Below are 21,794 nucleotides of genomic sequence, written 5' to 3'. Positions count from 1 at the left end.
TATATAAAAAAAACCAATCGGCTCCATTATTCACTTTTGAAGATAATTGTTAGGGATTTTGATCCAGAACCACAAAACATTCTTATGCTGTCCAATCAGAGACCATCCCAGGAGAGTAATGTACAGAATCATCTCTGAAGCTTTAAATGTTGATGAAGGCAGGTGTTTAGTCATCAGGTGTGTTTGTATACTGACCTACAACATCACAGAACTCTGACAAGGACTCAGCGGGCATGAGTTCGTCCTGGAAGGCCCTCAGCACGCGCTCAGAGGCCTCGTAGATGGGCATGTCGTTGTGACGGACATACTCTGCCAGCGAGAAGGACCAGCCCCCCTCTGTGTTACTGGTGGGAACTTTCTGTAAGCCAAAGAGGAGAAAGAGAAATGAAGTGAAGGCCAGGGAGAGGAATCACTGCAGGTCATAAATAAAGGAGTCATCATATATAATCCCAGTAGGACTGATTGAAGAAAAAAGGTCTTGACTAACTTCAAAGGTTTCGTGTCAACATTAAAGTTAGCCGTTACTATTTGCAACTTTACGGAGATATCAAAGACGTGACCAACATCAGTGCACCAATCGATCAAAGCATCCCGACCAAAACCATAACATATACATGGCAGATTATTATTTGGATAATGCTTGTAGTTTTGAAAGTGTAACGCATTTATATTACCCTGAACATGTCGTAGACAAGATCCACCAGGGCCCAGAAGAGAAGAGGCGAGCGATACACTGCATATTCCTTTGGTGATTTATCTGTGAGTCTGACATTCAAAAAGATTCAAACAAATGTAAACATTTTAATTGAAATTAAAATCATAACTACAGTACACAGCAATACAGTTTTATTGACAAAAAGACAGTTCTCATTATTGCAGTTGGTAATCCTGCGCACTATGAAAAGATTATGGACAGGCAAATAAAGAAATGTGAGTCGTACTTGTTGGTGCAGACTGCCGAGACCTTGCGGACATGTGCGTTGACCAGGAGCCTCCGTAGGAAGTATAAACGTGAATTCCTCCAGCGTTCAGGCGGCATGATGTGCATGGCCAGGATGGTGAAATAGTGCGGACCCTCAACATCGTAGGAGCTCTCCACCCACTTCTCACACGGCTGCTCCTGGAAACTCTGCAGGTTCTTGTCCTCCCGGGACGTAGCCCTTGTACTGCAGGGACAGAGTGAGATGAGGAAGGAGATGAGGGAAACATATAAACTACAAATATAGGCTGACTTTTAGTTTGTGTGTCCAGCAGTTGGTCGTTGGGACAGAGGAGTCGGAAACATACGTGTTGAGGACGTAGAGCACCGTGTGGATGATGTAGGGGATGAGGTGGATGTTGCTCTCTCGTCCTCCTCCTCCCGTGTCCACGCTGAACGACTGTTCGGTAGCAAAGCGGTGGAACAGCAATTTGGTGTCGTGGATGTTCAGTTGGTAGGTTGGCTCCCGCTGGCCCGTGCACTCCTGCAGATATGTGTTGTGTCTGTGCAACAGAGAGAAACAAGTCAGAATGGGTTTCTCTGTGCAACACATACAACGTTTTACTCTGTGTGTGCTGATGCATGACCTTACCTGGCTAAGCATGTAGCGAAGGCTGATTCTGGCACATGTGGCCCCCACACAGGAAGCAGCCCATTGCACTTGGTGTTGGCGTTCTGGAGGGCAGCACTCTCCCACTCCTCTCGCCCACGAGCCAGCCTGCCCCAGAGGAAAAGAACAATAAAAACATCAAATTAGAATGAAAGAAAAGGGAGGTTGCCCCAGAACATTTCAAAAGGGCATTTAACACTTTGGCAGGTTCATAACGGTGTCTGTTGCTACCTGACAGCTGCCAGATGGCAGTCATAGTGGACTATGTTAAAGTGCGACACAGTGCTGTAGCCCTGCTGCTTCCGAGGCTTGTTTTCAAAGTCCTCCAAGGCCACACGCTTTGTGAAAGTGTAAATGCCCAGGACTTTGGTTGGCTGGGAAAAAAGAGACAAAGAGAGAAACATTAATATAAAACACTACAAGGTGAGTCAGTGTACGGGAAGTCCTACGCAGTACAGATACAAATCAGTCTCCTGATGCTAGACGTATACCTGGAACTTGTAACCCTCTCTGCAGATGCAGCAGGTCAGGCCCGGCTCCTCGATCAGCTCCTCCATCTGCTTCAGCAGCGAGGTCTTAGTCACCACCTGACCCTTCTCATTGGTCTGAAAGGCAAATAAACCACACCATTTAGTGACAAAGGTAGAGATAACAAAAAACAGCTTTTAAATAAAGTGGAGAATAAATGTATTAGAGAAAAATAGGGGAAAATGAGTGAAAAAAGGAAACAAGTACCGTCATTCCCAGGGTTCCCAGGGCCTTCTGTCTCATGGCCATAGCCATGCGCTTCTTTTCAGATCGGGTCTCCCTGCGGGCTGCATCAATCTTCAGGTTGACATCGCTGTGCTCCCTCAGGGCCTCCAGAAGGTTCTCTGCCAGCGTGCCAATGCCTTCGTCACTGGAAACCTGCTCCAGCTTGTGCAAGTTGGTTATTGAATCTGTGCCTATCAGCGCCTGAACAGAAGATAAGAAGACATTCAGTCAAATAGTCCCAAAATGTGTTCATGCTGTTGTATAGAGCCGGGTCAAATGGGTTTACATGGTTTATCTTGTAGGAACTCCACCATACACAGAAACATCAACAATAGTTAGTACCTGTGTGGGGGGGTGCTGGGTAGCCAAACCCCGGAGCAATCTGAGAATGAAGGGTAGAGCTGGTCTGGAGAGGAACTTCTTCCAGACATCTGCATCCAGACTGAAGAGAGTGCAGGGCAAGACAAACAAGAACATATATATCATTTCATCAAAGGCATTGATGGACTCTAAGTTAAGCTAAAGATGAGGTGAAGGTGAGGAGACCTACTTTTTGGCATTGGGGATATGTTTCTTCATGTAGTCCAGTGCACTTTGTGTGATTCCCTTCTGCAGGATAAGATCTTTCAGCTGATGGCCGTTGCTGTTATTCTTGATCCCAGCAGCGATTTTGCAGAAGCAGTCCAAAAACACCTTGTCATCTGCACTATGCTCCTCGTCGTACCTTAGGAAATAAAATCCAGGGGTCAGTACTACTTCATCACAAGCAGTAATACCCAAACACTCAATAGAAAAGGTTCTCAGAGTAGCACAACATCGGTCTGAAATCAGCCTGGTTTGATATGTAACACATCTTTGTAACGAGTGTTTTTTCTATCCATTAAGACCTAAACATTATCCATTATTAAAATTGAGATAAAGTGAAGTGGTGCCCACTTGTCAAAGCTGCAACACGGTTTGAAGCGCTCCACCAGGATCCTCATCTTCTCCAGCTCCCCGAAGGACAGGTATGGGATGATGCGCAGCAGACCCTGCAGCACGCTGGGGTTTGAGCGCACGAACAGGGTGTTGATCTGATCCAACAACATGACCAGCTGATCCTTGTCTCCTGTCAGCAGGAGGTTACCCTGCAGAAGAACAAATAGTTCCCGTTAGAAGGACAAGCATACATTTGTACAGGTTTTGATATATTGATGGCCTCAAATGTTAACTCCAAAGATGAATCTGCTGTCGAGTCTTACCTTGTCCTCTGAAATCTCAGCATTGGCTTCGTCCAGAATGATTTCCATGATGCTCAGAACTTGCTCTGCTATGGAGGCTCCACCACTGTCCTTACTCTCCTGTTCTGCCACTAAAGCCTGATAGGATAAAGGACATTCAAACTTAAAGTTTCTTAAACCCTTAAAGTAACTGATAAACTGCATTATAAAAGCCTGGTTAAGATTGCACAATTTGTATGTAATGGATGAAACAAGCAACACAATGTTACACAGTCAGTGAACACTCACCAGGTTCAGAGTTCCCAGCATGACGTTGAGTGTGTTCATCTCTGGTTTGACCAGCTGCTGCCTGTTGATCTTCACCTTCCCACAGTAACTGAACAACTTCAGCAAAACCTGTGAAGGAAACACATGTTGTCACAAAGCTGCTGCTGCACTGTTGGTATTTATGAAAACTGCCCGAGGGATTGCTGAATCTCATCAAACTCTAATTATTTTTCATGTACATTTCCCAAAGAGTTTCAGTATGCTTACGGTGAGCAGATGTCGTCCTTGTTTGAAATCTTTGATTCCAGACAGCCGGTTGAGCATACACTCCAGTCCTCCACACTGTGCCATCACTCCTGCCATCTTGTACACCTCTTCATCATCCTCCTCTTCATCTGTAATAAGGCCAGGTAAACCATCTTTGTACTCAACTGGATTAAGAGATTTCACATACATCTTTGACATCACTATGAAGTAGGTATGGAGTACTTGTGATGGCAAAGAGCATGTTCCTGTGGCTAATGGCTCACTCGTAGGTTAACAGCATTAATACATGTGATATTTAGACTATTATACAGTAAATGAAATGTAAATCTAACCTGTGGTCGAGTCCAGTGACTCTATGAACTCCTCAGTGGCATCTCCCAGCAGACCTCTCATTCGATAGATGATCCTCATTGGCTCACCCTGGGGGGGTTGCATTATTACATTACTATCCAGAGTACTGCAAGCATTTAAGGACAATGTGCAAAATAATCCTAAAAATGACCAATTATTTACCTCATTTGTAGGGCACCAGACCTTCTTGTAGACTTCTGCAACTGACAGATCCAAGCTAATGATTTTGTTGTTTACCAGAAGCTGTGGGGACAGGAAACAACAGGTCAGCTTTTAGAATTCAGTAACAAACAGTTAAGAGTTTGATAAAACGCTCATATTAAAAGTAGGAAGACTGTTTTTTAGAGCAGCCTAAAATACACATTTTACCTCCATGCCACTGTCGTCTTCAAGAAGCGCCACCAGGTCGCAGTCCTGGCAGATTTTGTTCTTGATGTCCCTCATCAGGGGGCCGATGCCAGGCTCGTTGCTGCTGTAGGGGTTTCCTGGCATGCGGCCCTGCAGGAAGTCCTCCTGCTGAGGATCTTTTTCCAGGGTCACAAAGAACTCGGTCACCTCATTCTCCTCCTAAACACAAAGGAACAAACAAAAGCTTGAGACGAAGATACAGTCACACTGAACATTAAAACATTTTCTTACATTCTTTCTTTCTGTATGAAATGTGCATTAAAAATGCAACATAGTAGACTAGAGTTAACTTACAGGATAGATGATGCTGCACAGTCGCTCAAAAATGAAGACAGGCGTCCTGTAGTCATCCAGGTTGTACCGCTTTGCAGTCTCTATGCACACTGCCATGAATGCCTTTGTTTCAGACTCAGTACCTAGGAACACACAACAAGATGCATTATGTTCATGTTTTTTTAAACGTACATGATACGAAACTAATCAATCGTTAAAAAACAGATTTATAATTCATGCTTTACCTTAGCAGCAATTTAATAATTGGATTGGATTTATTTAATCTTTTATGTTAGAATCAAAACAAAGAATCACTAAAAACAGCAAACCATGCAGCAGAACCCAAACGATGATTAAATAAATAGGTGTTGAACTGGAGTCAGTGCAGACCTGTTGTCATGTCCTCCAGCATCTCCAGCAGCATGTCCTGAGTCTCGTCGATGAGCTTCGTGCGCTGCACCACCAGTTTCCTCAGACACAGGTAGCCGTTCAACACCGTGCCGACCAGCCGGCTTTTGAAATGCCGCTTGATGGACTCCACTTCCACGAAAGAAGAGAGCAACCCTGCAGCGGCACCAAACACATACAAATCATTTAACTATTCAAAAAAGGTCATCAAAACATTCAAGAAACTCAGGCTCAAATAAAAAAAATATCTAAATGGTCATCTAAACCACAAAATACATTGTCCTGTCAAATTGAACATACCAGTCAAGCTCTTGAGGGCGTAGCCTTGCTGCAGGTCTGTGCTCAGTGTGGCCTCCTCCAGAGCCAGCAGGTTGGCAATTTCCTGCAAACAGAATAAATACAGTTATAAGGTCGAGCGTTCTTTGCTAGATTTTCTGAATACAGGGGTAACTCTAAAGCAACAGAATGAATGTTATGTTCTTAAAATGAAAGATCTAATTTTTAATACATTTCCTTGTAACAAAACAATGAAACTGATGGAAGCCAGTGGCACTTATGCAAAACGCTGAGTTTATCATCCCTTAAAATGATTTTGTTTTGAACTTTCAGGCCATTACCTTGGTGATCAGGTTACCGATGTAGGGCAGGACCCCGCGGGCTGCCAGGTAAACCTTCCAGTGTGTCGGCTTGATCAGCTTCTGGTACAGACCCAGGTACTCCACCGCACACTCTCCAGCTACACTCAGCTCATCCAGGTAACTGACACAAACACACAGAAAGAGTCATCACATCATACTGAATAGAAAGACTTTCAATGATAAGGAAATCTTTAGAGTAATCGAATAACAGTTAAGGAATGTTCTGGATACTGCATATTGAGATGTTTGTTTTACTAGCTGTTGTTTTGTTGGAGGCTCATACCTGGTGAGAAGGTCCAGCACCTGCTGCTTGCGGCTGGGGATCGTGGTTAAGGCCTCCACAATGGTGCAGGCTGCCTGTCTGGCTGCCTGAGTGGCAGGTGTGAAAAGGACCTGCAACAAACAAAACTTGAGTAAAACAATTGTATTTGAACAAGATGTTTTAACATGTTTGTAAAATATAAAGATATATATATATATTTGTTCAATTTTAAAACAGATTTCTGGCTCATTTGATTCCTGAAGAAAATATATACATGTGCACTTTTGACACGAATAAGAACAAGCAGAACTCTAGTATTTCTTGAAACAGGACTGTAAAACTTTTGTTTTTATTACCTGTCGCAGCCAGTTGTTGTGGCTCAGTTTGAGCAGGCGAGGGAAGAGGCCTTCACCTTTTTTGGACCTCATGAACTGCTTCCACTTCCAAACATACTTCTCCAACAGGTACTGCCTGCGCAGCTCAGTCTTTCCCTGAGGCTTCGACACATTTTCCTGGCCTGTGTTATCAAGTAAAATCAACAGAAATCAGCTTATCATCGTGACATTTGATTTATTACGGAAAAACTATAAGAGAACCATCCTTTTACACTGCTATATTTGTTCAGACATGGCACTTACATCTTGCTGGGAGACACTTTTTCCAGGCTTCATAAGATGCTTTGGGGTCCTTCTTGAGCCAGAGTTGGGCCTGGGCGTGGATTTCATTACTGTAGGGCCTGACCGTGGTTAGAGACTCAATAGCAGCATCCTATAACCAAAAGCAAACATAGTGTTGTGTAAGGAAACATGAAACAACCAAGTGGTCACTCACTTATACCACATACAAACTTTTAAAACATTTTAGACTGTTTAAAAAAAAAATTATATATATTTATAATAATAGACTGGTATTTCCATGTTTTAAATCACTAACTGGTCCAAAGTCCTTCAAGCTAGCACTGCAGAGCTATGAGTGAGCAGTAGCTGAATGGCAGAGTTATGGCACATGTACCTTGTTCTTCTTGCTAGTGGCAGCCGGGGGCTTGATCAGCTTCTGCAGGATTCTCAGGCACATGAGAGTGATGTTCTCCACCACTACAGGCGTCTTTATATTCACCGACATCAAGAACAGACTGAGGGCTACAAGGAGAACAAAAACACAATGTTGTTAGACAAAGACCGAAAAGGCAACCAGACAAAATTACTTTGATGACAGAATTCAGATTTATGATAGCTAAGTGGAAAAAAAAGGCTTACCACAACGTAACCGTAGCTCCCAGCATCCTCCCTCTTTAGAAATAGAGTCTGTGAGCAGCAGCATTTCATACTGCAGATTACTAACCTGTTGGAAACAAAAAATGATATCATTAGTAAAACGTTACCAAAAGAAAGTATTTTAATGAATGAAATGTAACTCCAAGTGAGACATACCAGGTCAGGATTGGCCCAGTGGCCTTTGAGAGCAGCGGACACCTTGGCGATAATGAGGTCATTCATCTGTTGGGTGGCCTCTGGATGATCTCTAAAGCAGGACAATATAGAAGAGTGATGTTGAATCATCACTGCAATACACTGTTTACATACAAACGCAGTGCAGACAAAGCTACTTTCAAACCAAGAGTGAATCTGCTGTGTTCTTTCACACGCTGATGGGTAACCTAACCATCACCCAATCTTGAGTACCACGTTCAGCTACTAGGCAAAAGTTACGCAAATGTATCAACTTTTAATCAACCCTAATAAACCAATAGGTGAGGAAGGGACATACCTGGTGAGGAGACAGACCAACTGCCGCACCTCCTCCCTCATGGCAGCTGTACCTCGCCGCAGGTTATACTCAAACAGTTCACGGATGAGACCCTGGAGGACCAGGATCTGCCGGAGGGCCGGGTTGGTGGCCAGAGCACGAAGCAGTGTGATACAGTGACCTGTGACAGCTGAGGCACAGCCATAGCACTTGTTTGAAGAGGTGTGGCCGCAGCCCAGCACGGAGTTGGCCCGGTACTGACTGGCGGTGATGGTGGGCTGGTGGCTGCTGTTGCTGCGGGACGACTTGGTGGCAGCTTCTCTCTGCTGCAGATCATACTCCAGGAGCTCTTTACGAGAGGCAAGCACTTTCTGTAAACAGAGTTATAAGAGTTATAGGTGAGCAGGGGAAAAAAACAGTTTCTTGGTAAATAAATAGGAAACAGTTTTTCCTCTCTATCTTACCTGTATAATCTTGGAGAGTTCATCAAATGACGTCTTGCAGTCTCCGCTGTACTCTTGAGCCAGCTGCTGAATGTATCTGTTCACATTAGCAGAGGACGTACCAAGTCCTGCACCGGCTCCACTGTCGTCCTGAGGGCAATGCAGGGAAAAGAAATACATCATCAGATAAAGCTTTGGAAAGTCTATCAAAACACTGTTTCTACTATATTGACCTAAAGTCATATCTTTGGCAGTTCTCTGAAACAGATTTAGAAAAAGGCCATGAAATACTGTTGCTCTACTGGAACCGAAGGCTTTCAAAGATTCATATCTCCTGAATTGTATTTGGGAAAGTCTAATCTCAACAATAACCGTGCTATGATGCATCAGTAGACAAAGAGGTCTTCTTTTTATTATTCAAAGATCTAATTATCATCAAACATTGGACTGGTATTGGACTAAATGAGTACTGTTCAGGCCCCTCTTGTGACTTACCTGTGGCTTTTCTGGTGCCGCCTCGTTGACTTTAGACAGGAGGCTCTCCAACTGGGGCCGGTGGCCCATCAGCTGGTGGTAGACCCGGTCAGCTTTGTCCAGCAGGGTGTTGATGTTGGTCACAGCCTGTAGGAAAATGATACATTAAAGATGACATGAGGCAGAGTGAAGAAGTGATGCAGATCTGCTTTCCTCAGCAAACTAAGAGGAGAGAGTGTATATTTTACCATACAAGATGATTTGATAGAATGGCAACCCTTTTGTTGAGTCCTTTCTATTTCACACGAGTGTATGCTTACCTTTTTCCTGTCTTCCTCATTCTCAATGGGATCCACAGCACAGCATGGCCTAGCATATAGCATGAAGTCAAATCTGGCATATTTGCAGAAGCCACAGGCATTGCACAGGAAGGGGTCTTTTTCATCGTAGTTGATAGACCTAAAAGACAAAAAACACCAATTTAAAATACAAATCACTTCAATATTTCCAATAATTCCACACTTTCCCAAATCCTTTCAGACATGCGGAGGACCCCTGCTGCTCACCTGCACTTGTGGCACTGATACACGTTCTCACCGCAGTTGCCACAGACCCCAGGGTTGGCCGGCACAGAGGCGCTGCAGCGTGGACACTGCAGGGTCTCGGTGGAGGCCTGGTAGTTCTCGTAAAAATCAGAGAACTCGATCATCAGGTTGGATGCGACGATGGGTAAAGGAAGGTCGATCTTCACCTCGGTTTGTCCTGGGGTCAGCTGGACTTTCTTGGCTTTGTGCCAACGAGCAGGTCTACAAACAGACAGTGAAGTTAAGAGACCTTACTTCATACAGGCAATTGAATGAAAGTGAAACTGTGACCAATATGTATTCTTTGTATTTTAGAACTTCACTTTTAAATAACTGTTATGAACACATAATGAGTGAAAAATAAATGAGGGGAAGAAAGGCCGGCAGATCTTTTTTGAAACGTACTTGTTTTTCAGCTCCACGATAGCCTGGACAGTTCTGTTGTTGTAGTAGAGGTTGATGGTGCGGACCATCTTGGTGCGTTTCAGGTCACCAATCTTCACGGTGACTTTGCTGATGGTGTGGCTGCCAATGAGCTTGACAACCTGCTGTGTGGTGGTGTAGCGGGTGTCCACTTTGATCGATGACAGCTTTATATTCTGGAGGAAACACAGAATAAACAAGGGAATGTTTAAAACAATAATAGACTGTTTAGGTTTAAATTAACTTTAGACCGCGCACACTTTTAAGTGTGTAGAAGCAAGCACTAAACTAGTTAATGCTAGAGATTGTGTCCATTGCGTGAAGTTGTGTTGCACATACTGAGAATGGAACTTCTGGATTGTTGCACACCAAGCAGGGGTCGCTCTCCAGAAAGAATCCATCAAACTCCACTAAACCGGACAGAGTGCTGCAGGAGAAAAACATCAAGTCAACACGTTTGTTTGTGTGTGATGTCCACTACTTGAACTTTATTTTCCTTGCAACAAGATAGCATATTCATGAAGACATACGTGTAGATGTTGGAGTTAGGGTGATTCGTCAGGATATGGTTCTGTGCCCTCAGGATTTCCACAGCTTTTTGGGAATACTCTTTCAGCTGGGGAAGAACATATATATTTTATAAACTTTGAAGCTTTATTATTGCCATAGCCTTTTTTTTTGCCAAATGTCAAAAAGGTTTACACAGATAGGATAAGAAGTGTTAAGCAATATATCATGGATACAGTCTGCAAAATCGTTATTGCGTAAGTAGAAAACAATTATTGTGAACAATGGGTAAAGACCAGACAGCGATACAAGGCTCACAAATAACTCATTTTATACTATCTGTACAAAAAAAGAGTGGGAGGCCTTCTGTCAAACCTTCTTCTCGGTCTGTGGGGTTTTCAGTGAGAAGTATCCAAGCAGGTCAACAAACTGAGCAGCTTTGCGGCCATATGCCGGCAGCTCAGGCCAGATGGCCCAGGTCAGTTCGAGCAGCAGGTCCTGCTGAGATTTACTGGAGTTCCTATAGAGATTCACATATCAAGGATGTTATGTCACCATTTACAAATGATTTAAGCTTACATCTTTCGATAGTATGTTCATGGGTACTAATGTTTAATCACAATAGTCTAGAAACAGGTCAAGACAGTCTAAATGTAAAGGAAAGCAAATAAAGAGGCTGTCTTGTGGAAACTAGGTTTGCTTAAGCTTGGGACTAAACCTAGTTGTTAGCCTATGCCTCAATCATTTAGATGTAAAGTACCTGTAGATATGAAGAGCCAGGCAGTGAGCTTGCCAGCGCACAGCAGAGGAGTTTGACTCCAGCAGGAAGCAGCGCAAGAACTGGATCAGTGTCTCCTTGTCAGCAAACTTGTTAAGCTGACTGACCAGAGCCATGCACAGCTGATCCTCCTGGCTGCCAACCCCCTCACCTGTGGACAGTCCAAAAGAGAACACAGTCAAGAAAAAGACGGAACCGTTGGGGGGGATTGAGCATAATGCACCTGGAAGTCTGTGAAAGTGTCTTACCCTCTTTGTCTTTCTCCTTGTCCTCTTTTTTGCTCTTTTTACTGGAGGACTTGCTTTGAGAGGACTGAGACGCTCCTGCCTGTCCAGCACTACCGGAGCCTCCTCCTGAGAATGATGAAGATGAGGAGGAGGAGCTGGCCAGCACCTTACTGCCACACAGGGCACAGGAGAGCAGTTGCAAAAGAACAGGGGAAACTCCCTCATCCACTAGGAAGCTGACTTGAAGCAGGAAGTACAACACAGCTGGACAAAAAAGAAAAGGCAACAAAAGCAGGGAAGAGAAACAACCCATTAAAACCACTGCCCTTAAAAGTTGTTAATAGTCACAAAAGCTGATCTGAAAACACTTACAGTCGTCCTTCATGCAGAACTTCTGCCAGTTGATCGTCCTCTGAGTGGCAATTTCAGCACAAGCTTTCAGATGTTCCATCTGCACCAAGAGAAGAGAGTTACACTTAAACACAGAAAGCTACACACATTTCAATCCCTAAAGGAGCTGACCGCAGCAGCACAGACTCAAATAAACAGAACAAATGGAATATGAATTATACAAAGAAGCTCTTTTTGAGGTATCTTAATAAAATGTGTGATTCACTTACCAGATTGATGAGTGTGTCGTACTGCAGAGCTGAGCCAGAAGTGGCTGTGACCACACCAGCACGGAGGAAGATGCCCTGCTCCTCCAGGAGCTTCTTGATGCTGCGCACATGGGAGTCAAGAGTGTGCAGATCCCTCAGCTGACGATATTTTTCCTTTGAGCCGCAGATAAACAACAGCAGCTTTCTGACTTGCCTCCTGACGAATGGTGTCTGTTGAATCATCAGATACTGAAAGGGAAAAGGGAGAAAGGGTTAGAGGCTGTATCTGTGTCTTAAGTGAAGACAGAGGTTGAAAAGGAAAAGCACACAAGTCATTTTCACTCAATGGCTTACTTCCGACAGATAGTAAAACCAGGAATGGTCAAAGACAGGAGGTGGGATGCGTGGGTTGGTGTCAGCAATCTTCTTGATCTGATATGGCAGCCGGAGCACCATTTCAGTCAATAGCTGGGAGTAAGCTTCAAACACATCAGCCGCATGTCCCTAATGGGAGGAGCAACATAACAAGTTTAAATGAACATTCCTTGTACAAAACCCATCACTTGTTCAAATGTAACAATATGTTACCTTGACGTATTGGCGCAGGAAGAAAGGGCTCATGTCGGGGGGAGAGGCGGCTGTGTGTGGGCGGAGGAGCTGGCTGGTTGTCGCAGGCTCTTCTTCGCCCTGTTGGCTCTTCCAGAAGTCCAGGAGCGATTTGAGCACATGGAGACAGTAGTCAATGGACCCAAGGCTGAGCAAGGCCGTCGCTGTGGCGTTCGAAATAAGCGAGGATGACTGGAAGAGAGAAAGAGGAGGCATCCATTATGAAGTACAATGTACAAGCAACATGGTTTGAGTTTTGAAGAGACAGTAAAAAAGGCTGCAAAGAAAAGAAGACATTTAGTAACATAGAAAAGGATGCTCGAGTCATGCAAATACCTTCTATGGATACTTCCATCTACTTGTGGCTTTGAACAAACCATGATGTGACGTGCGTTTTTTAACAAAACAAAATGGTGCCTCCTACATTTTTTAAATGTACATGTTGTTAATATTATTATATTCTAAGAGAAATGTAACGGGTGGCTTTGAGGGAAATCCAAACTGCATTAAGAAAATAAAGAGGATGTACCTCAGAAGAGGATTTGGAGCCAGACTTGGTGCGAGACATGAAGACGCTGAGCAGCCTCATGATGACCAGGTGAACTTCATTGATGGAACTGCGCTCATTCTTCTTGGAAACGTCCTGCAGAGGAATAATATGGATTGAGTAAAACAACGACGACATGGTAAACAGGATTCATCACAAGGAGACTTACCTTCTTGTGCATGGAGAGCTCAGCAATGAGCTGTGCTAGCAGCTCATCCAAGGCGCCCTTATCCTTTTCATCCTCACCATCCAGGTCAGAGGTCAACATGAGGATAACCTGCATGTAAGGGATGGCTTGGACTCCACCTACGTTGTGGAGCTGAGAAAGATGCTGAAGCAAGCGCTCCAGTAGCATAAGACGAACCATGTGTAGCCTGACAAGAAACACAAAATAAAACAGTAAAACTTTTGTTTCCTTTACAACGGAGGAGACTATTTTAAACTTAATGTGTTATTTTTCATGACAATCTATTCCACCATAAAAGCCAATATATTCCGAAATCTATTTTCTTCTGCGGTCATGGTATTGGCTTTGGATAGTAGAGAGATACGGTGTCAATTTGAGACGTCCTTTTTAATGATAAGTTGTGCTAAGCTATCGGGATGTCTGACCTGTTGCTTGTGTGGATGTCTCCTTCCGTCTCTCCTTCTCCCTCTGAGCCTTCGCCCTCCTGCTGGGCTGTGGTGGTGCTGATGGCTCCGGTGCTGGAGCTCACACTGCCTGGACCGGCAGGGTGGCCCTCTACTGTTGTGTCCCCGTATGCACTACTGCGTCCTGACACTGTGTACACAGACACACACTTTAGTTTCAAGTTATCAAAACGTCAAATTGAGGTGTGAGGGAAGGAAATGTTGGACACTGTACCATGTATGATCATCTAAAATAGTGTATTCAGAATGTTGATAGAGGTTAGAGTTTAACCAGATGAATGTCATTATAATTGACCTCTTTAAACTAAAGTAAAACAGGTCAAATCTTGTCAAATGTAAAATCTTATACAGACTGATAGCCTTTTGGTTTATAGATACTTTATGTTCTGATTTCAGACATGCATGTATACCATTTTGAATATCAGGCTGGCATTGAAAATATGTGTGTCTGTTGTGCCATCACCCACCGCTGTGCTCCCCCGCCACTGAGTCAATTGCAGAGCCTCCGCTCTCTGAGCCCACGCTGCCGCCATGCTCTGCCGGAGACGTCCTCAGCGTGGAGCCATCAGTTGCCGCAGTGCTCCCCTCATCATCAGATGCCGGGGCTGAAATCATAGCAATGGCTGCAACAGTAAACACACCGCAGTAATCTGGCCAGGATACATGATATCAGTTTATAGATGTGCAACAATGTAATAAAGCATGCAGTACATTGAAAGTGCCATTCATGCTTCTTTTTCCAGTTGAACATCATTTGGGCATTATCATATTAATAATGACTATTTAAATACTCAATCAAGACATCACAATGTGCCAAATATTTGGGAATGTGCTTGATTTTGGAATATCATATGTGGTCATTTTGGCAACTTTAATTCAAATGCTAGCTAAGAGAAATTGGTTTAATGTCTGATGTTAAGGATTTATTAGCCACTGTGACCTGGCAGATATAAATATAAAGCTTGGTGTTGATCACATATGATCATATAGCTGTTTTTTTACCTGATGCGGTGGTGTCTGAAAGGGTGCCAGCATCCAGTGAAGAGGAGCTTGGGGCCTGGCCAGACAAGCCAAGGCTCTGAAGGCCAAGGGCGCTACTGCTACTGCCTAAAAACGTGAAAAGATATGTTAGAAGCACTCACCAAAAAGTGATGCTTCAGCTAATAAATAGTTGGTCTACCATTTGAGCTAGACAATGGCTCAAACTAGGTTAATTAGGCTATAACTGGTTGAAATATAAGGGTGAGATATTACACTTTGCCAAGCGGAAATCAGCTATAGGAAAATCAAAATGATAACTTTTTACCTAAAAATGTGTTCATTGTGTTGGTAGTTTTATCTCCAACAACTGCTATCGACAGCTCAGTGTTTCCCTGTTTTCATAAGGCCTTAATGATTTCTAGCTTCTGGACAGTTGAGTTCTGTCTGTCCCCAATATGTGATTTAAATGGGACTCCCAGGCGGGTTCAGTTAATAATTGATGTTTGATTGTGTGGCAGCTTACCTTGTTGTTCCTGCTGAAGGCTGAGAGCGATGGCCAGCTCTACCATAGTTTCATCGTCCGCATCAGGAGGAATGTCCAGCATGGGCGGGAAACCCTCGGCTCCAGCCAGCAGAGCTTCCAGAGGAGATGGATTTCCATTGTTGAGATTATCTGCTGTTTCCAGGACCATGGACTCCGACTGAAGATGTAGACAAATAATAAGTATGTTAGGGGCTTGCTTGTGGTTCCAATTAACAATCATGAGTCAAATATAACCCACAGACTTATGTGGCCCCTATTTACTCACTACCATCTCAAAGTCGCCATGATCCACTTCATTCTGCTCCTGACTCTCCCGTCTGCCCTCATCTCCTCCAGTCAGCACTGATGACTGCATTTTGTCGTCCGCATCGTCGTCGTCATCATCATCCTTGTCTCCTGAAATAAGGAAATCAACTTTCCTGAATCCACTTGCAAGCATTGGACAACAACAGATAGGGTATATGCATAAAAGCATTACATAAAAAAAGGCTGTGAAAACGTACCCATAGGTGTGTTGGAGCGTGGGGGCGATGGAAGGGTTACATGTCGCCGTTTGTTTCTCGGTCGAAGCACTCTGATCAGAGCCTGCTTACATGCAAAGCTCACAGATGTGTCCTGAAATTTGATAAAATCCCAAAAAGTCAGTTGATAAAATTGCGATAAAAAAAAATGGTGATAAGTAATTTCCTGTTTCCTCAAGATCCTGTGTATGATATCATTGTATAGCCTTGCATTAACAAATGCAATAATAACAGTAAATGATCCTAAAATATTATTTTTTTCCAAGTTTGTGCTGGTAAATGATATATCATGATTCATACTCAATGGTCCTTGAATGAAACATTTCTTATAATTCTTGTTATGAAATGAAGAGCTATACTTACTGGGCACAGAAGCATTTGCATGTAGATTTTTGATGCAACGTTTATGTAATCCAGTTCACATGTGCAGTATGCATGGATGATGTCCACCAAGGCATTTACTGTTGCTTCCACATGAGTCAGGCCTTAGAAAGAGAGAGAAGAAAAAAGGTTCACATACTGAGAAACTTATTTTCTAATACTTTACCAAAAATCTAATTGATACTTATATATATAAAAAACAAACATTATGTGCCATGTGTCGAGGTAACATTTAAACGTGAGCTGACTATTCATCTTCACAATCACATCCCTTATTAAGATGATCTTGATATCTTTGTCGGGGTCCCAAAGGTCTGAACTCACCAGGCAGGCAGGCAGGAGCAAGAAAGGCGTTCTTTGGCTTTTGGGCATGGAGCTTCCAGAAGTTATTTATCAGCTGTGTGATGAAATTACTGTTTTCCCCATCCATTGGTTTTTGCCCATCTTCTGTCATTTCTAGGTTTAGAAGAACAGAAAATGAAATGTTTAGGTAATTTAGCTCCAAAGCCACTTAAAGTGTCTAACCAGCAGAGCATTCTCTATCATCTTGAGTGCAATAGTGTAATGGTGCAACAAATAGAAACATTTAACACATACATTGCGCTTCAGTGGCCTTGTCACAAACAGATTAACCTCTTACCAGCTTCATGGTGTAAGAGCTTTGTTTCTGTGAAATGCACCAGGTTGTTGGGTCTCATGATTGCAATGGAGCGGGCGGTGATCACGAGCCTCTGGAAGACGTCAGGGTCGAGCTCCCTGCCCTCACGGCTGCAGCCATTCAGACACTGCACTGCGTTACTCAGCAAGGATTGATCCTGATGAGAGGGAGCAGATACGTGTTGCATTTGTGATGTAGACGATGAGCAAACAGATTCGTAAATAACATATTCATTGGATTAACTATTGACAAATGATGACCTAGCACTGTCTATTATGTATTTTACTGATAGTAGTTTGAACAAAATAATGATTTGCTCTTTCTTTGGGTTGATCAGATTACTGATACAGATATCAATTAGTTTGCAGGACAGATATTTCATCATACAAATGGAAAATGATAATGCTATGATTTTGAATTGGTGTACGGGACTGTGCTTATTACCTTGTGGTTGTGGTAGGCAGTTCTACTGGTGTGCAGGCTGGCAAGAAGTCCCTTAGTTTGCTGCTGCACACCAGCAGGGGTCGGCATGGACAGGAGTAGAGTGGCCAACTCGAGAGCTGCTACCTTATTCTTCTCCTACACAGAGTTACATTCATATAGTCAACAACACTCCCAGGATGTAAAGCTTTTTATTTTAAAGGAAACAAAGACCATTTACCTTTTCACTGGAGGAGCCTACAGCAAAGCAGCTTTCCAAAGCCTCGAGGGAGTTGACCACCAACCTGAAATGAAAAAAAAAGGATCAACACATCTCCTACTGCGATATGGCCTTAAATAAACAATATATCAGCCGGTTGCATTCTGCGCTGATCTAAATGCTAAAACACTGAATGCAAGAATTTTGACACGAAAAATAAATATTTGTGTAGTTGTACAAGTGAGAAGACGGTGCATGGCATGTTCACAGTCTCAGGCATGCACACACACACACACACACACACACACACACACACACACGCACAAACCATACAACAAGCAGAGAAAGGGCAGTTACTAACCGGTCCAAGGTCGATAAGGACTCAGTTTCACAACTTTTTATTGTATTTTTGGGAGCAAAAGAAAAAGAACAAAAACAAAGTGTGAGGACCACAGAAAGAACAAGTGGAATTAAATGATTCATTGAACAAACGAGAAGCATGCAAGAAAATATGACATCACTATAGCCATGCACTAAATGCTCCTAAGAGAACCCAACCCCTGTGTTAAGACTACAGAGCTGGACTCTTGAAGGATAACCATATGCTAGTGGAAGAAACAGGTACAATCTACTACATCATTTTTTTATCATAACATTTATTAATCTTAGGATACATTTTTAGTTTTCTAGAAAACAGATTGAGAAGCAGTTTGGAATGTTTTTGCTAATCCAACAAAATAAATGAATAATGAATTTAATCACATACAAGCTTATATCAGATAACCATCTAATATTATCATAAAGCAATAATACCCAGAGGGAGTGAAACAGAAAGACGTATTAAAAGTAATATCTAATAGTAAAGATAAAAGATAGTTTTGATAAAAGTGACTAAAACTAGGGCATTTAAAAGTGGATTGAGAAGTGTAAACAGCAACATCTTGTGTTGACTGTGTAAACCTTGAAATGAAGCTCATACCTCTCCAGCACAGTGCCGCTGGTGGTGGTCGGCGTGGCGATTTCCCCATCAGTGGTGCCGTTGCCCTGGTTCAGGTTGGGACTGCAGACGTTGTTAGCCGAGGCGGAGGAGAAGTCCTCTGGTGCATCCTCCGGCCAGCCGAACTGCTCTTTGGTTTTTCCGTAGATCTTGATTGAATCGAGCATTGTGACTCCGGCTGGGTCCACCGATGCTCCAACTTTGAAAAGAACAGGAAGATTAAGGTACATTAGCAGATGGGTTATAAGAGTCTGCAGCAGTTAACGTGTCAAACAAGATAGAGGTACAGCTCCGAGATAAATATATATCCTTTATTTGTATACTCTTTATATTCCTTAGAGGTAAGCTGTTGCATAAAATGCTTTAGGATAATTATTTTTAACGTTCTGCAAGTTCAGAGAGAAAGGATGGTCCTTTAGGGTAAAAAGCCTTTATCAATGAATATGTATTTCACATAAATGGATATAAACTGATGTGCTGTACCAAGAACAAGTGTGCACACTTACTGAATATGGACAGCTTCTTGTCTGCCTGCAGGGCCTCCTCTCTGGTGAAGGGGACATCAAACCAGCGGGCTCTGGTCAGGTTTATCTGCATGGTGCGGCCAAAGACCTCCACATAGGATGGAGCCCTCTCAATGGCCTGAGTGCCCACCTGCACCCGCATGCCCGTCATCACCATCGAACTGTTGTTGTTGACCGCTTCCACAGTGAATCCCCCAGGCTAGACGGAACCATGGAAACATTGTTGGTTAAAGTAATTTGTCTAACAGTTAAAACTACCAAAAGTAATCTAAACTAGCATAAAATAGATACATGCATGGCAGCATTATTTTATTAAATGTGCCTACCTTTGTGTTGGCCACATACATCCCAGTGGAGTTGAGCCTGTGTTTGATCTGCTGTCCGTTGTAGACCTGCAGCAAGTCATTGCCACCAAATTCCACCTCTGTCAGCTGCTGGTTGTGTTCAAAGAAGTCCACAGGGAAGGTCATCTGACTGGAGGTCCGGGTAGCTGAAAGCAAATCTGTACATTAAAATTGTGTAGGCAAAATCCTTGATCTGAGGTTGTGGAGTAAGTTAACGATTTAAATGATAACTGTGGTTAAGCAGTTATTTTAGCATAAAACCAGCCATTGTTCAAGGGTGGTGATCACACTTGTATGCTCAGAGTGTATGTGTATGTGTGTATCATATATTTGCCCTTTCTACTCACTAGTAGCAGCAGCTTTGCGCTTGCGGACCGGCTTCATGATACTGATGCCACAGCTGGGCTGCAGCGAGGGCTGGAGCCAGTAGGAGGTGTTGTCCACATTGGCCATGTAGATTCGCAGGCTTCCGTCCTCACAGAGCAGAATCATGGTTGTACGCTGCTGCTCATTACTGGCAGTGTGGCGGATAGCGACCATATCTTGAATCTGGGGAAGAGAGAACATTTATTTATGTAAACCTGAGAAATGCAACAACTTACAAAAGGTACTGTTAACGTTAATGAATTAATTGTTATGACATAGTATGTAGTGTATTTAAAAAGTATTTTTTATAAGAAAAAAAGCTTTTAAAAAAAAATAGGTATTTCAGACTTCAACAGGGACATGAAGCTTTTCTAGCATTTTTCTATAAAAATGAGTGTTCCTTTTTCTACTTTACAGGTCGCTGAATAGTACAGTAAGTGGCCCTTACCTTAGCTTTGGCTGGCAGAGTTTTAATCTCTTGGATGAGGAAGGTGTCTGGCTTGATCATGATGACAAGCGGTATGCCTGTAGTCTGCTGCACGCAGCATACCAGTCCTGGGTGGTTCATGACTTCAGACCACTGGCACAGAGCAGGAGAGATCTTACTGCTGCCGCCATTAGAGCTGAAGAAGGCAGGAGGGCAAGATAGAGAGGAGATATAATTAGCTCACCAAGGTACTGATAACATATCCCAGACCTAGTACAGTAACAGGGAGGTTGAGAATGCGTGTTAAGTGTGGAAGAAGGGTTACCCTTTGACGTTGATGGGGAAGAGCCTCTGCACTTCGGAGGTGCTGCGGCTCACTGTGGCAGCAAAGGACTTTCCCTGGCTGTAGCTGAAGAAAAGCATCTGAAGCACGTGGGAGTAATAAGTCGACACGCCACCGCCGGCTACCTGCCCGTTGCTATCCTGGAGTCACACAGAAAAAAAGTATCTCGTTATTACCTTCATGTTATTTCGAAGAACTTCAAAAACTGATTTGAAAGATTTATGTAAACACGTAGTCAATGGAACATTCCCAAAAGTAATGCAGTGCACTGTTGCGTGAACCCTTTCAATAAACAATCAAACAATTGTGTACAATATATTTCAATTGCTCAAGTCAACATCCTGCTAACCTTCAGGTCTTCGTGGTTTATCTCCAACACATTGGTGACATAGAAAGGGCCATGTTGGGCGCTGCTGGATTCGTCCATGAGCTGGGTGTACATGTAACCCGCTGAAGACATGATGACGATGATGTTCTTCCCCTCTTCATTGAACAGGAAGGTAGCATCGCGGATCTTGGAGCTCGGGAGCAGGAAGTAGTACATGGGGCTCAGGGCATCCGCTGATAAGTCATAAATCTGTTTGGCAAGGCAGAGAAATTGAAAGAGACAAATAATATTAAGTGGTTTTAAGAACAGAATAATCAGTCACCTGTAAGTGTCATTGTGATTCAATTGAGTATTATCAGACTACCAATTATAGTTTAATAATTTAACTAAAAAAGGTACAAAAAAGTCTATTTTCTTTAAAACGTACCTTGACAAAGTCTGCGGTGATGATGGCAAGTTCTGTCTGAGAGCCTGGTAACCAAATAGCTTTGATGATGAAGTTGCCAGTCGCCAGTTGTGGGTGCAACACCAGATGGTCGGACACAGAGCCTGTGCTGCTGAACGTGAGTACATGGCAGTCCTTTGGAAAAATGTGAGACAAAGGCAGAACAGTCAAATATAGCAGTATTTAATATTAAAAATACTTACTTGTTGGCTAAGATTTGCATTGATAATAACAGCTCCTCAGACATGTACTATATTGATACATATAGATTACT

General features: G+C 43.2%; 1 protein-coding gene across 9 annotated transcripts in view; it reads right to left on the bottom strand.

Moving 5' to 3' along the window:
* Positions 1 to 21,794, bottom strand: part of ubr4 (ubiquitin protein ligase E3 component n-recognin 4) — a 45,344-nt gene that overhangs the window by 1,533 nt on the left and 22,017 nt on the right. For 4 of the 9 annotated variants that reach the window (XM_034145073.1, XM_034145077.1, XM_034145075.1 and 1 more), the window contains exons 41-104: positions 21,503 to 21,655; positions 21,097 to 21,324; positions 20,730 to 20,887; positions 20,426 to 20,600; positions 19,959 to 20,160; positions 19,594 to 19,757; positions 19,250 to 19,466; positions 18,726 to 18,942; positions 18,108 to 18,140; positions 17,768 to 17,831; positions 17,551 to 17,685; positions 17,089 to 17,263; positions 16,773 to 16,904; positions 16,431 to 16,552; positions 16,050 to 16,161; positions 15,812 to 15,942; positions 15,526 to 15,703; positions 15,024 to 15,128; positions 14,489 to 14,626; positions 13,983 to 14,151; positions 13,540 to 13,744; positions 13,353 to 13,466; positions 12,806 to 13,015; positions 12,572 to 12,721; positions 12,239 to 12,466; positions 11,991 to 12,069; positions 11,640 to 11,882; positions 11,374 to 11,542; positions 10,989 to 11,133; positions 10,637 to 10,722; positions 10,446 to 10,533; positions 10,089 to 10,282; positions 9,666 to 9,905; positions 9,420 to 9,558; positions 9,121 to 9,246; positions 8,647 to 8,775; positions 8,204 to 8,553; positions 7,867 to 7,957; positions 7,693 to 7,777; positions 7,448 to 7,575; positions 7,075 to 7,204; positions 6,793 to 6,953; positions 6,458 to 6,567; positions 6,154 to 6,295; positions 5,837 to 5,918; positions 5,519 to 5,692; positions 5,150 to 5,271; positions 4,817 to 5,014; positions 4,610 to 4,690; positions 4,429 to 4,516; positions 4,097 to 4,224; positions 3,851 to 3,958; positions 3,584 to 3,700; positions 3,279 to 3,469; positions 2,893 to 3,066; positions 2,685 to 2,784; positions 2,325 to 2,543; positions 2,081 to 2,194; positions 1,821 to 1,963; positions 1,572 to 1,697; positions 1,288 to 1,482; positions 942 to 1,166; positions 675 to 765; positions 196 to 358 (exon numbers count right to left, since the gene is read on the bottom strand). In XM_034145073.1, the coding sequence (XP_034000964.1) occupies positions 196 to 358; positions 675 to 765; positions 942 to 1,166; positions 1,288 to 1,482; positions 1,572 to 1,697; positions 1,821 to 1,963; positions 2,081 to 2,194; positions 2,325 to 2,543; positions 2,685 to 2,784; positions 2,893 to 3,066; positions 3,279 to 3,469; positions 3,584 to 3,700; positions 3,851 to 3,958; positions 4,097 to 4,224; positions 4,429 to 4,516; positions 4,610 to 4,690; positions 4,817 to 5,014; positions 5,150 to 5,271; positions 5,519 to 5,692; positions 5,837 to 5,918; positions 6,154 to 6,295; positions 6,458 to 6,567; positions 6,793 to 6,953; positions 7,075 to 7,204; positions 7,448 to 7,575; positions 7,693 to 7,777; positions 7,867 to 7,957; positions 8,204 to 8,553; positions 8,647 to 8,775; positions 9,121 to 9,246; positions 9,420 to 9,558; positions 9,666 to 9,905; positions 10,089 to 10,282; positions 10,446 to 10,533; positions 10,637 to 10,722; positions 10,989 to 11,133; positions 11,374 to 11,542; positions 11,640 to 11,882; positions 11,991 to 12,069; positions 12,239 to 12,466; positions 12,572 to 12,721; positions 12,806 to 13,015; positions 13,353 to 13,466; positions 13,540 to 13,744; positions 13,983 to 14,151; positions 14,489 to 14,626; positions 15,024 to 15,128; positions 15,526 to 15,703; positions 15,812 to 15,942; positions 16,050 to 16,161; positions 16,431 to 16,552; positions 16,773 to 16,904; positions 17,089 to 17,263; positions 17,551 to 17,685; positions 17,768 to 17,831; positions 18,108 to 18,140; positions 18,726 to 18,942; positions 19,250 to 19,466; positions 19,594 to 19,757; positions 19,959 to 20,160; positions 20,426 to 20,600; positions 20,730 to 20,887; positions 21,097 to 21,324; positions 21,503 to 21,655 (9,589 nt within the window). The remainder of the gene's footprint in view (positions 1 to 195; positions 359 to 674; positions 766 to 941; positions 1,167 to 1,287; positions 1,483 to 1,571; positions 1,698 to 1,820; positions 1,964 to 2,080; positions 2,195 to 2,324; positions 2,544 to 2,684; positions 2,785 to 2,892; positions 3,067 to 3,278; positions 3,470 to 3,583; positions 3,701 to 3,850; positions 3,959 to 4,096; positions 4,225 to 4,428; positions 4,517 to 4,609; positions 4,691 to 4,816; positions 5,015 to 5,149; positions 5,272 to 5,518; positions 5,693 to 5,836; positions 5,919 to 6,153; positions 6,296 to 6,457; positions 6,568 to 6,792; positions 6,954 to 7,074; positions 7,205 to 7,447; positions 7,576 to 7,692; positions 7,778 to 7,866; positions 7,958 to 8,203; positions 8,554 to 8,646; positions 8,776 to 9,120; positions 9,247 to 9,419; positions 9,559 to 9,665; positions 9,906 to 10,088; positions 10,283 to 10,445; positions 10,534 to 10,636; positions 10,723 to 10,988; positions 11,134 to 11,373; positions 11,543 to 11,639; positions 11,883 to 11,990; positions 12,070 to 12,238; positions 12,467 to 12,571; positions 12,722 to 12,805; positions 13,016 to 13,352; positions 13,467 to 13,539; positions 13,745 to 13,982; positions 14,152 to 14,488; positions 14,627 to 15,023; positions 15,129 to 15,525; positions 15,704 to 15,811; positions 15,943 to 16,049; positions 16,162 to 16,430; positions 16,553 to 16,772; positions 16,905 to 17,088; positions 17,264 to 17,550; positions 17,686 to 17,767; positions 17,832 to 18,107; positions 18,141 to 18,725; positions 18,943 to 19,249; positions 19,467 to 19,593; positions 19,758 to 19,958; positions 20,161 to 20,425; positions 20,601 to 20,729; positions 20,888 to 21,096; positions 21,325 to 21,502; positions 21,656 to 21,794) is intronic. The other 5 variants (XM_034145076.1, XM_034145078.1, XM_034145082.1 and 2 more) reach the window with 3 other exon arrangements.

This window comes from Trematomus bernacchii, unplaced genomic scaffold (genome assembly GCF_902827165.1).
Source record: "Trematomus bernacchii unplaced genomic scaffold, fTreBer1.1, whole genome shotgun sequence".
Classification (NCBI taxonomy): domain Eukaryota; kingdom Metazoa; phylum Chordata; class Actinopteri; order Perciformes; family Nototheniidae; genus Trematomus; species Trematomus bernacchii.
The sequence above is the reverse complement of the archived record's forward strand: the minus strand, read 5'-3'. Positions and strand labels throughout refer to the sequence as shown.